Below are 13,048 nucleotides of genomic sequence, written 5' to 3'. Positions count from 1 at the left end.
CACGCTTGCGTCATCACCATAGCAACCAATGAAGGCACGGCAGAGAATGAACACATTCAGAGCCGATCAGCGGCAGATAACGGACCTGAGGAAGGAATCGGAACCGTGTGCCGAGTGAACACAGCCCGGGATCTCCTGCCTGCAGGCCTGGCCAGTCCTCTCTCAGCGCAGCCCAGCCCCTGAGGATATTTTTAGACATGATATTCGCCATCAAGTGAAAGGCCAGCAGACTCCAGACAGCAGAAAATGGAGACTGGCGCGGCTGTTATAATGTGGACCACCCTGCTGCTCACCACCACATCTGAGCTGAAAGGTAAACATCCTCCTGCATGGTACGGTTTTTCTGTAAATCTGTATTTTTTTTATTTTACTAAACTTCAGCCCTTAAAAGTCTGCCAGATGATGGTGTGTAGTAAACAAACACTACGAGTCAATAGGTTTAGCAGCCATTGAGGTTTACTGGCTGAGTCAATATGCATTCAAACTCTGAATATTCAACAGCAACAGATATGAATTTGAATATATGCTAATTTACCTGACACTGCCTAATTAGGGTGGGGCTTCTGATTTACTTGTATACCCCTTGGCATATACCATTAATGAATTAATTAAGCGCTCTGTGAAATTTTAAGACCTGGACCTCAGTTGTTTACAGACAATGGTCAGGACCCCCACAGAGCAGGTACTATTTGAGTGGTGGGTCATTCTCCTTCTCAGCACTACACTGACTCTGACCTGGTGGTGGTGGTGTGTTAGTGTGTGTTGCGCTGGTGCAAGTGGATCAGACACAGCAGAGTTTGTAAACACCGCGTCCACTCGCTGTCCACTGTCCACTCTGTTAGACACTCTTACCTGGTCGGTCCACCTTGTAGATGTAAACTCAGAGACGACAGCTCGTCCGCTGCTGCACAGTTTGTGTTGGTCGTCCTCTAGACCTTCATCAGTGGGCACAGGACGCTGTTGGCTGGGTGTTTTTGTTTGGTGGACTATTCTAAGTCCACTGAGGTGTTTAAAAACTTAATACCTGCTGTGTGGAGGTTCTGTGGGGGTCCTGGCTGTTGAGGACAGGGTGGAAGGGGGTTGACGAAGTACAATCACAGTCTGTAACTGTAGAACTACAAAGTGCTCCTATCTGGTCATTGGAGCTGATAAAATGGACAACTTTTAATATTAAGAGACACTTATTAGTCCCACCTCCACATTTAACCCATCCGTGAAGTGAAACACCACATACACACTAGTGAGCACACTTGCCCGGAGCGGTGGGCAGCCCAATCCGCTGCGCCCAGGGAGCAGTTGGGGGTTAGGCGTCTTGCTCAAGGACACCGCAGTCACGTGCTGTCGGCTCTGGGGATCGAACTGGCGACCTTCCAGCCATGAGGCTGGTTCCCTAACCTCCAGCCCACGACTGCCCCAACGAGTGTAGAAACAAGGCAGTGTTTTTAATGAAGTGGACGGCTGCACAAACAAAGGCCTGACGCCAAACTCCTTTGTTTCACATCCTCACCAAGTCTGCTGGAGACTGAGACGCTCCTCCTTTGCTTAGGATTTTCCTCAGAATCTGCTAATGAGCTCCTCAAAGTGAGAACTTCATCTTGGGACTTGATTTAAAATTCATGCTGTGCACTTCATCTGGTGTTAACGAACGTAGCTCAGCTCTGAATATTCATCCTCCGTGTCCTTGGTCTTCTTTTATTTTCGTGTTTTTGTAGACATCTCAGGAGACCTGCATCCATAATTTCCTCATTTTGGATGCGTCTGGCTTGTTTACTGCTTTTCACTCCTAAAGCAGATTAAGTTCACAGCTGCTTTGTACTGACCGCTAGCAGATTCAGAGCCAAACACTGGTCTGAAATGCTGAAAACTGATTTAAAAAACTGGCTGAAAATCAAATTTATAGTTTTCCCTTACCCCAAATGGACATTTGGTGCTTCTTTAGTTTTAGCATTGAGGCTAACAAGGCTAATGTCGCTAACGCACAATAGATTTGTACAGTCCAGGAATTAGCGTCATTCAAACTGCCAAACGAAAACATCACACTCACCTCAAACCATGTCCAGTTGTACAGAAACCTCAGTTAGACTTCGTTAGGACATGCGTTTATCTATAAAATGGACAAAAGTGCATTAGCATAGCTAAAAACGAGTAGCATCAGAGATGTTATAAAGGCTGGTAACTCGTTAAAATACGAATGGGAAAGCTTGTAACACTCAATGTGGCGTCTGTTTGAAGAAATAAACGTTAAAAGAGCCGGTTAGCTTGCTGGCTATGCCATGAGTGGAGAAGGGTCGATGATATTGAGGCGCTAGCGGGAAAAGTCCCCCCTCGTTTATTTGTGCGTTACTTAGCCAAATGCTACAAACTACTAATGAGGTTTTTGTCAGATTTTATGAGTGATTTCAAGTTTTTTTTAAGTTAATTTAACCTTCAGTTTTGGGCATTTCAATCCCTCCCCATTCAGAGAGAGAAACCTGGTCTTGGATATTCTGGAAATAACTGCCTGGTGGTGCTGCTGAGGGAGCAGATTGTCCTGTAAGGATTTCTGTAGCAGCCTTGAATCAAGCTTGAATTTTGTCACCATTTTTGTCCAATTTTGCGCACATACAGCATCAGAAACCACACAAACGAGTCTTTTTGAGATTATTCAACAACTCTGAGGCACGTTTGTGATGATTTAGCCCTGCAGTTTGCAAAATGCGAACTGCTAATACACGTCTATTACATATAGCTACGTTAGCCTTGTCGTTCCAGTGCAAAACCTCAGACACTTACAACTACATTTGGAGTGAGGGGGAAATTGTGTACATTGATTTTTTGTTTTTTTACCATAACTACATATTTTTCACTTTCACTATAAGTACAATTGAAGGATTAGGAGGAACACTGGGGGCATATTATTACTATCATATAAAACCGCAGTCGTCATTATTCATTAATCAGTCATTCATTTCAGCAAGTACCATGAAACTAATCAATCAATCAATCAATCAATCAATCAACCTTTATTTTGAGTCAGAAGTACATTGAAGGCAACCCTCATTTTCAATGTAGCCGAGCATTTACTCAAACAGGGATTGACATGACAAGAAAATAATGACTATATTTAATCATTTTCAATTAAAAGAAATTTTAAAATAGGAGTGAATAAAAGATAAAAACAGATAAAAGTAGAACTTGAGATTTAAATGATGAGAAATAAAGATCAAAAGATAAGAGATTAATAAGGTAATAATACAATAACACAAATTAAAAAGTAATGATACAAAACTATTAAAAATAAAATAAGAGAAAATAAATAAATATAAAAAAGATCCGTTCTGCTCTGGACGTCCCTCAGTTTTTGCAATATGCATTTTTGTCTTTAACAGTGTTGATGTTTTGATTTATTAATTGTTTTAATTTATTATTAGTTTTAATTCATTAATAAACTGTTTGTTTACTGTGTCAGTTGTACAGGACTGTGTGATATGAAATAGGCGGCAGTTCTGTTTTATGTTGGCCGTCTTTGGCAGGGATGTGAATTGTTTTTCACACCGGCGGTCCTCAGCCGTCCTCTTTCGCCCCTCGTTGCTCACTAGCAGCTCAACGCACCACTTCACACACAGAAAGGCAACAGTCTCCTTGTTGTCTGTGGATTATGGGGGGAAATATATTATTTTATTACATTGATTATTTATAATTTATTATAATTTGAGTCTTGTTTTCCTCTCATCTTCCATCTAAATGTAATGACGTCATATGTCAACCATATGTGACGTGCGTAATATTAACCAATGGTATATTGACCTCCCCTCCCACCACCCCCACTTATCATAGAGAGGAAAGCCTCAGCTAGCTCAGAGACCCTCCCTGATCCTGTGTCTCACTCAGAAATAAATACACTGTGGTTAGGAAGGTAAATGCACCATGATTTCTGATTCACGTTTACTTTGAGGGGTTAAGATTATGATATATCATTATATGATGTTATTTTATAGCTTAGTTCTGTAAACTACGGTTTAGATGACATCCACTGCTTTTTTTTTCCGCCCTCTGTCGTTTAGGTGAGTCCACTGCCTCCTCCCCAGCACTGACGCCTGGTTTGACCCCAAATGAGGTCATCTCCGTTGCCCTTCATGTGACCCCAGGGAGTAACGTCATGGAGCCCCAGCCTGATTCCACCCACATGAGCGTGTTTCCCCCTCACAATGAGACTTCACGCACTGCAGCCACGGCCTTCTCTCCTCCATCAGAACCCAGCATGCACACTGCGGTCATGACGGTCAGCTCACCTCCTCCAGCCAACACTCAAACACCTGCGCCAGGACGCAGCACAGAGACAGCACAAGGTGAAAACTAAAGAAAAATGAGCATAAAAACATCCTTTTCTCATGAATCATGGTGAACATCTTGAGGAAATCAACAAATGGCTTGCAGCACGCTTCAGGCGTCTATTTCAGGATGACTGTGGGTCAGGTTTGGTCCAGCGGGCTAAATTTAATGGTGTTGGTTGGAGTCCAAAGTGTTGCTAATGGTACGATTATAGTTCTTGTTACTAGCTGTCACATTTGCTAACCGCTCTGGGGAAACAGTAAAGTCAAGGTTATATAGTCAAGAACACCACTAATTGAAACTGTGGGCCAATATCTGATACTTTTCACATACATACATACATACACTATATGGCCAAAAGTATGTGGACACCTGACTGTTACACCAGTTGTGTATGAGCTTGGCCCCACTTGGCAGCTGTAACTGCCTCCACCTTTCTAGGAAGCTTTCGACAAGATTTTGGACTGACCTTTTGTGAGGTCAGGCACTGGTTTTGGACGAGAAGGCGATGTTCCAATTCATCCCTAAGGTGGGGGTTCTATGCAGGCCAATGGGGTTCCTCCACATCAAACTCGTCAAACAATGTGTTTATAGAACTCACTTTGTTCACGGGGGCTCAGTCATGCTGAAACAGGAAAGGGTCTTCAACAAACTGCTGCCACAAAGTTGTTTTTGTATTTCGTAACATTAACATTACCCTTTACGGGAACAATAGAGCCCAAACTCTGAAAAACAGCCACAGATCATTATTCCTCCTCTTCCAAATGATGCTGCTTCCAGAGGCAGTTTGGAATTCTGTAGTGAGTGATGTAACAGAGGATAGGAGATTTCAGGCCCCATTCTCTGCCTCTTCTAGATAACACCAATTAAAGATAATAGGACTTACAGTTGACTGGGGCAGATCTAGCAAGGCAAAGATGGCATCCTATGACAGTGCCATGTTTAAAGTCACTGAGCTCTTCAATACTATCCATTATACCAGTGTTTGTGGAGATTGCGTACGTATGCTTGATCTTATACACAATGGGTTGCAATGGTTACAACCTGAACTCAGTAATTAGGTGCAGTGTCCAATACTTTTGACCATACAGGCCTAGTAAATATGCCATTCCTGATGTGTATACTTAAACATAGTATAAAATGCTGAAATTGGGACTGAAAAAAACCTAAATTAACATTTTGGAGAAATATGTATTTATTTTCATAGAGTTATAAATGCAGTAAAATTAATATAATGTCTCATTTGTCCACTATGGTTTGGGACTATGGGGAGATATGAGTTCTGCTCCTTTAAACTTCCTGAGCAGGTCTTCCAGAGTAAGTTGATCTCTTAAATCAAATGTCTGACACGTCGAAGAACAGGCTGTCCCACGCAGAGCGGTTTCTTGGAGTTTTGACCATTCTGATGAGAATCCAGTGTCGTTTATGGCGCTGCTAGTCATCAGCAACAGTCATACGAGGAGGTGGCGTCCAGGAACATGACTAGGTTTTGGCAGCAGTTTGTAAATACTGACGTATTCATGCGATCGGTGTACTGGAGACATGGCTATATTTAGTGAGGCTAAATGTGCCTCGCTGTTGGTTTACTCTGGGTCATGTTGGGGCCGTTCATGATGCCCTCGCTTTGAATCATCTTGCGTTGTAATAGGGACGGACAGGGTCATTCAAATAAACACACAAATACAAACACATATGCAAATTCATTGAATACTTGTTTACCTCACTGATTATTCATAGATCAGATAACAAGCATATATCAGTCCACTGGCTTGATAATGTCGGCACCCGACAAGGGGCAGTCGTGGGCTGGAGGTTAGGGAACCGGCCTTGTGACCGGTTGCAGGTTCGATCACCAGAGCTGACAGTACATGGCTGAGGTGTCCTTGAGCAAGACACCTAACCCCCAACTGCTCCCCGGGCGCTGCGGATTGGGCTGCCCACCACTCTGGGTAAGCGTGCTCACTGCCCCCTAGTGTGTGTGTGCTCACTAGTGTGTATGTGGTGTTTCACTGCATGGATGGGTTAAATGTGGAGGTGGAATTTCCCCACTGTGGGACTAATAAGGGTCACTTAAACCCCGGTGACTAAGACCCTGCAGGCCCACACCTCCAAACCTCCCCCAACCCCCTGGACCACCCAGATTACCATCCTGCATACAAAGTTGAACTAGTTTTTATATTCCTCAGAGTTTAAATTCACGGTCTTTTATTTTGAAAAATAACTAAAAAACTAAGCCAATTATTACGAGGAATTGAGAGAAAAAAATGAATAACTTGGCCTAATATTAAGTGAAATCGTTAAAAATGCTGTTTCTGATTGGTTACAACTGTACAACCTGAATAATATAATATAATAATAATAATATAACTTTATTTATGATATTACTGTTAAAATTATTTACTAAATTCATTTGCAAAGGATAATGAAAAAAGAAATGGAGGAGAAAGTAAGTAAACTGGACTGTAAGTGGAAAACAAGTGCTGATAAGTGCCATTATGTCTAACACGCTGCTTGACCACTAGTGGGCCGCCTGGAAACGGCTGAGCAAAAAGCCAGTGGGCCGCCAGCTTTGCCATCAGTGGGCCTACAGTGGCCCCCTGTACTCTTGCTATGTGGGATGTGCTTCGAATAGTTTGGAAAAAAATAATAATTGTGAATTATCTTATTTTTAAATAAGTTTTACTAAAAAAACAGATAGTTCCAGATCTAAAATCTGATTGGTTGAGACTGCGTATTTAAAAGAATACACTGTCAGGTTTGTTACAATAGAAGAACCCTTTTTGGTGCTATATAGAACCTTTTTCAACAGTAGTAGACGAAGTGCACAAACCCTGTACTTGAGTTAAAGTCGAGACGCCCAAGGTAAAGTATTACTCAGTAAAAGTAGAAGTTCCTCCCTTTAGACCTCCACTTGAGTAAAAGTACTAAAGTATTTACCTTCAAATGTACTTAAGTATAAAGTAAAAGTACTAAAAGAGTAATTCTGGCTCTGATGTCCTGTTATCATTTTTATAACCAGACTGGCTTCATGAACTCATTTCAGGTGAAAGTCCTCCAGCGTCTCTCTTGGTAAACCAGTCTTTTAATAGAACGTCATTAATTAGTGACGCTGACGTCTATTAAAATGATCAGAAGCACAAAACACTGAAGGTAAACAGTTTCCATCAGGGAGAACCGAGTGGCTCTGAAATCACTTTTTACACACAAGCAAAGTTTCAGTTTCAGATTTATTTACAACTTAGTTCCAAGTTTAAGTTGAATAAAAACTGGCTTTAAACTCAGGATCACAGATGAGCTCCTTTACTATGTTGATCTGTAGGCGTCTGTTCATAAACATAAACCAGCCCAAACTCATTTACTATAAAATGAAATGGTGTTTGTAGAAATTCAGAAAAAAGCCGCGTCAGTCTCGACTGCATATGTGGACATATTTCTATATTGTGCTCTATTTACACAAAGTTAGGTTAGTTCATCATTTATGTTGAACAGACTCTCCCAAAGTTTTACGCTGCTGCGCTGACGTTGAACCGCGTGCTGCACTGGGTCGGTATGACCAACAGGTCAAAACCAGCTCTAAACAAAGTGACCGCTGGGCCCTGATTGGTGCTCTGGCTTTGCGCTTCTTTCGTTTTGACATGTTACGTTTTTATACACACAGAAACCAAAAGGAACGACAGATTTCTCAAAATGTAGGAGGGAAAAGTCGGATATTAGACTCTGAAATGTGGTGGAGTGAAAGGAAAAAGTCGCCCAGTAACGGAGAAACTTCAGTACAGATACACCAAAAAATACTAAAGTACAGAAACTAATTACATTTACTCAGTTACTCAGTTACTGTCCACCACTGGTTTTCAAAAAGGTTCTACACATAATTTGACCAAACTGCACTCAGTGAACAGCTTCTCTTCCTCCTTCTTCTTCTTCGCCTGCCTCTTCTTTCTCGTAGTTTCCCTCTCCTTATAGTCCCTTTCAGACTTTCCAACTCTTCTTCTGCCTTTTCCTCACTTCTTCTAGCTTCCTCAGATACCAGTCCAGCTCTCACCTCGTTGAGGAGCACCACCATCACTCCAGGATCCATGATGACTTTAACTGCCTCTACTGCAGCATTTACCAGTCTTGGTGAAGAGCATCAAACGTCTCATCAGTCCACCATCAGCGCCTCTGAGACGATTCCGATGGATTCTTCAGTTCCTTCTTCCAGTCCCGCTTCCACTTGGACTGCCCTGTTGGACAAAACCCAGCCCACTGGACCTGTTCCTGTGGAGAACCCGCACCAGGATGGACCGTCTGAACTAGATGTTGGAGATGAAGGTGTGTGGATTGTGAAGGTTCATCTAGAACATCTAATTTATACCTTCTTGTCCCCTTAACCCAAATGTAGTTGATCACCGAGAGATGCTGGGGGTCTGAATTTGGTTTCTTTTAGCTCTGAAGCCAAAAGGCTACTGTAGTTAACAGATAACAGAAGCTTATACATCACCTGTGGCTGCTGACCCGGCTTGGTATGTACCCTACTGTTCAGTCTATCATCAGAAATGCAGATCACAATAAATATTTCCTCCTCTATTTATAAACACAAACCGCTGTAGTCAGAACAAAACCTTGTATCTAAAACTTTACAGGAGAGGGAAAAAAAACATATTTTACTTTTAATGGAAGTCAACTAGGCCAGACATTTTTACAAGTCATTTTTTTAATGATGTAAAAAACTGAAAAAACGGAGATACGAGGTTTTGTTCCGACAGTAGCCAAATGAAAGTCTAGAATGTGCACCACGGAATTTCTCCACTGTGAGTGACTTTTCAGAGATTTACACGCTTCCTGAGTCATTTCCACGCCCAGTCTCTGTATTTGCATTACACTCCTGCTGTGTTTTATATCTCAAAGACTCAGATTCAGCCAAAGTGCCTCACGCCTCTCCGTGGGACCCCCTGCTCGCTGCGCTGGTCTCCATCTTCGTCGTCAGCACTGCTTTGGTCTCCGTGATGCTCTTCCTCAGGTTTCGCCAGCAAAGTGAGCATCCAGAGTTCCACCGGCTGCAGGACCTGCCCATGGTGAGCCCCCGCTAGTTTCACCATTATTAGTCTTTTCCTTCTCCGGGATAAAACCATAGATATACATATTAGATGGTATACAGAGGCTGCACTACTGAATCCACCACTACAGTGGAGAGAACTGCTGGAATAAAGTGTCCCCTGTAGACTATTACTGATATTTTGTGATTTTTAATGGTGTCATGCATGACAGAATTGGTTGATTTCTCCAACACTTCCCAGTTATATTGGTAGGTAATCTACCAAGGCCTTCTGTGCAGCTCCTGAAGTCCTAACCCATAAGAGAGGTTGGCTGTATCTGCATAGATACAACCGACATTACATAGTGTAATTGCACATGTTACACACTTCCACCAGAGAGGTCTCCAAATCCCCAAAACTTACTGCAGCTTTAAATGAAAATTAGCTAAAAATTACCAACACATATTTTACATTTACGGCATTTGGTTGACGCTCTTGTCCAGAGCGACTTACAATTTGATCATTTTACATAGGTAGGCCACGGCGGTGTTAGGAGTCTTGCCCAAGGACTCTTATTGGTATAGTGTAGGGAGCTTGCCCAGGTGGTGGATTGAACCCCAGGCTACAGTGTAGAAGGCAGAGGTGTTACCCACTACACTAACCAACCACCCTGAAATCCCTGAAATCATAAAGGGTTGAGTGTAATGAATTTTACTCTACAAGTCAGTGCTTGCACTCGTGACTTTAACAGTACAGGCTGAAATACTCTTTATAACTTCAGTTTTAATGGGCGGGGCTAAACTACTGTAGGCTGACCAGGTGGAAATATGTTAATTCTCTAGTTTTGTGAATTCAGTTAATTAGAAACAGGGCATTTCTGCCATTTTGTTTTTATATATATATATTAAAACACTTAGAAAAATGATTATATAATATGAACCTTTTAACACTAAACACGATCTTAGGGATTAAGTAGCAAAGAAGACTTCATGGCATGTTTGACTCGTGTCTTTGATTTACTTTCTGACAGGATGACCTCCTGGAGGACACTCCATTGTCGAGCTACTCGTATTAAGATGGAACTCAGGGCCACTGTTTTAACTGAAGACCCTCAGGCTTCTGAAACTACTGCCAATGGTCCTAAGAACCAAACCGGGCAGTGCCCAAAACGGGCAGAATTGTTTGGTGGATTTCCCGAGAGGCTTTCGATTTAAAAAGTAGGTCCTACATTTGTGAGCCATATGATGTTGTTTTGTGATCAAATCCCATATAATACACAGTTTCCAGAGGTTCATTTATGACATTTGTTTGGGTTTATGTACCAAAAACGCCCTTAGAATTCAACAGGCTGTTAAATGACCTCAGTTGCCAAAAAAACTAGTACAGGACTAATATGAATCTAATGAGAACGGACAGAAATCCACATATATCGAGTCATTGAGATGCAAGCAAAGTCAGAGTGCTTTAAATGGAAATGGTCTATATAGAGAAGCTTATAGGAACCAGACGTCACCATGACTACAACACTAATATAGACATTTTATTTACTATCCAGAACCACCAAGCTACACGTCTTCTGAGCTTTTATATGGAAGGTTGAAGATGGTAAAATAGTGATAAATCGGAAAAAAATAGACGTTCTTTGAGGACTGCTTTGCCTTAGAACACCCTACATGTATCCCTCCACCAGAAATTGGTTTTATAAATACGCTTAAGGCCAAAATTTTATCTCAAAACTATCGACGTCAGGCAGCGTATATAATGTAATACCGTGCCCTGCTCAAATTGACCTGATGTATGTTTAACCAGTTAAAAATATGTTTACATTTACAGCATTTGGCTGACGCTCTTATCCAGAGCGACTTAAAATTTGATTGTTTTACACAGGTAGGCCAAGGTAGTGTTAGGAGTCTTGCCCAAGGACTCTTATTGGTATAGTGTAGGGTGTTTACCCAGGTGGGGGATTGAACCCCAGTCCACAGCATAGAAGGCAGTTACCTACTACACTAACCAACCATAAACATTGTCTTTAGCTCGATTAAAATTAGTATAATTAATGTTTAGTGTAATCAAGTTTTTTTCATCCATCACAGATGATAGTTACTATTTTTTTTTATATTCAGAAATCATTTTCAAATTGTTTTTCTGTACATCAGCAAAAACCAAACATTCAACACTTTTATTTTATGAATTCTCATTTAGATTTTTTCACATTTTTGACATATTTTCTGTCACAAGGACATGTTGACTAATGCAAACAAACATCTCTTCTGTTCTGGGTCAAATCACACTAGTTCAATTCAAATCACACTAAACGAGCCATTAGAAAAGGGTTCATGCACCAAAAAGTCTTTCAAATATTTTTCCCGTATTTTTAAACTTTCAAACGGGTCAACTTGACCCGCAACATGACAGGAGGGTTCAAATAAAGAAGATATTTTAGACCAGAATCTTCTCAAAAAGAAGTGTGGCAAAACAGTGTCTCAGGCCTCAGACACTGTAATCATGTAGAATAGCAAGTGGGCAGGGCTACATTGCTGGAGGCGGAATGGGCAAATACGTGTAAATGTATTGTTTTTGCTGAAGTCACAAAAAACAATTAATTCGAAAGGGGCTGTCTTTGCAGCTTAGTTTCCATATATGGACTGTATGGATTGGAGGCCGAATGGTACTTCGTCAGTGTTTACAACTCTTTTATTTCCAAAGTGTGAGGAGAATTTGACGGGCCCTTTAAAGTAAACATGAATACCAAATACATGACATACAAAATAGAAAATGAATGAACGCAGGGCCGTGTTAAGGTAAGTGGAGTCAAAGAATGGGCGAAATTCTTTTCCTTGCCTTCTCAGACACATTAAACGAGATCAACCAGAGTGGTTAACTATGATACCACTGCGGTATCTGGTCTTTAACATTTTCATTAGTAGAAAATGCTTTAATTAGCTGAATATGTTTTGTACAGTGTAGTGTTTATATTGTACAAGCCCATTTAGAAGAAAGTTGGGATGCTCTGCAAGATGTAACTAAATACAAAATCCAATGATGTGCAAATCAAAATGATATATTTCCATGAAAATAGTGCAAAGGCATCACATCAAATGTTGAAATTGAGAAATTTTTATTGTTTTTTTTTTTTAAACATATATGGCCGTTTTGAATTTGGTGCCATCAAAAAAGTTGGGTTGGGGGCAACAAAAGGCAGGTAAAGTTGTGCAATGCTAAAAAAAAAAAACACTTGGTGGTTGATTGGCAACAGGTCAGTAACATGGTTGAGTATAAAAAGAGCATCTCAGAGAGGCGGAGTCTTTCAGAAGTAAAGATGAGGAGGGGTCACTACTCTGTGAAAGACTGCACCATCAAATACTGCAACAATTCAAGGAAAACGTTTCTCAACATAGAACAGCAAAAAACTTTTGCTTTTCATCGTCTACGGTGCAAAATAACAATAAAAGATTCCGAGAATCTGGAGAAATCTCTGTATGTAAGGGACAAGGCTGAAAACCAGTATATGCTAGCTGAAACACTGCCGCCTTCTCTGGGCCTGAGCTCATTTAAAATGGTTTGAGGGGAAGTGGAAACGTGTCCTGTGATCCAACGTTTGAAATTCTTTTTGGAGATCATGGACACTGTGTCCTCCGGGCTAAAGACCACTCAGCTTGTCATCAATGCACAGTTCAAAAGCATTAGTGCACATGGCAGGGGTGATCTGTGAAGGCGCCATT

At 41.3% G+C, this 13,048-nt stretch overlaps 1 protein-coding gene across 1 annotated transcript; it reads left to right on the top strand.

Annotated features, from left to right (window-relative positions):
* The first annotated feature begins 13 nt into the window (after nt 1–13).
* Nucleotides 14–10,627, top strand: si:ch73-344o19.1 (mucin-1). Its single transcript, XM_017703389.2, has 5 exons — nt 14–313; nt 4,044–4,328; nt 8,326–8,622; nt 9,199–9,365; nt 10,357–10,627. The coding sequence occupies exons 1-5, from the start codon at nt 247–249 to the stop codon at nt 10,399–10,401; spliced, it is 861 nt and encodes a 286-aa protein (XP_017558878.1). The 5' UTR covers nt 14–246; the 3' UTR covers nt 10,402–10,627.
* Nucleotides 10,628–13,048: the final 2,421 nt, after the last annotated feature.

This window comes from Pygocentrus nattereri, chromosome 2, assembly GCF_015220715.1.
Source record: "Pygocentrus nattereri isolate fPygNat1 chromosome 2, fPygNat1.pri, whole genome shotgun sequence".
Classification (NCBI taxonomy): Eukaryota; Metazoa; Chordata; class Actinopteri; order Characiformes; family Serrasalmidae; genus Pygocentrus; species Pygocentrus nattereri.
The sequence above is the reverse complement of the archived record's forward strand: the minus strand, read 5'-3'. Positions and strand labels throughout refer to the sequence as shown.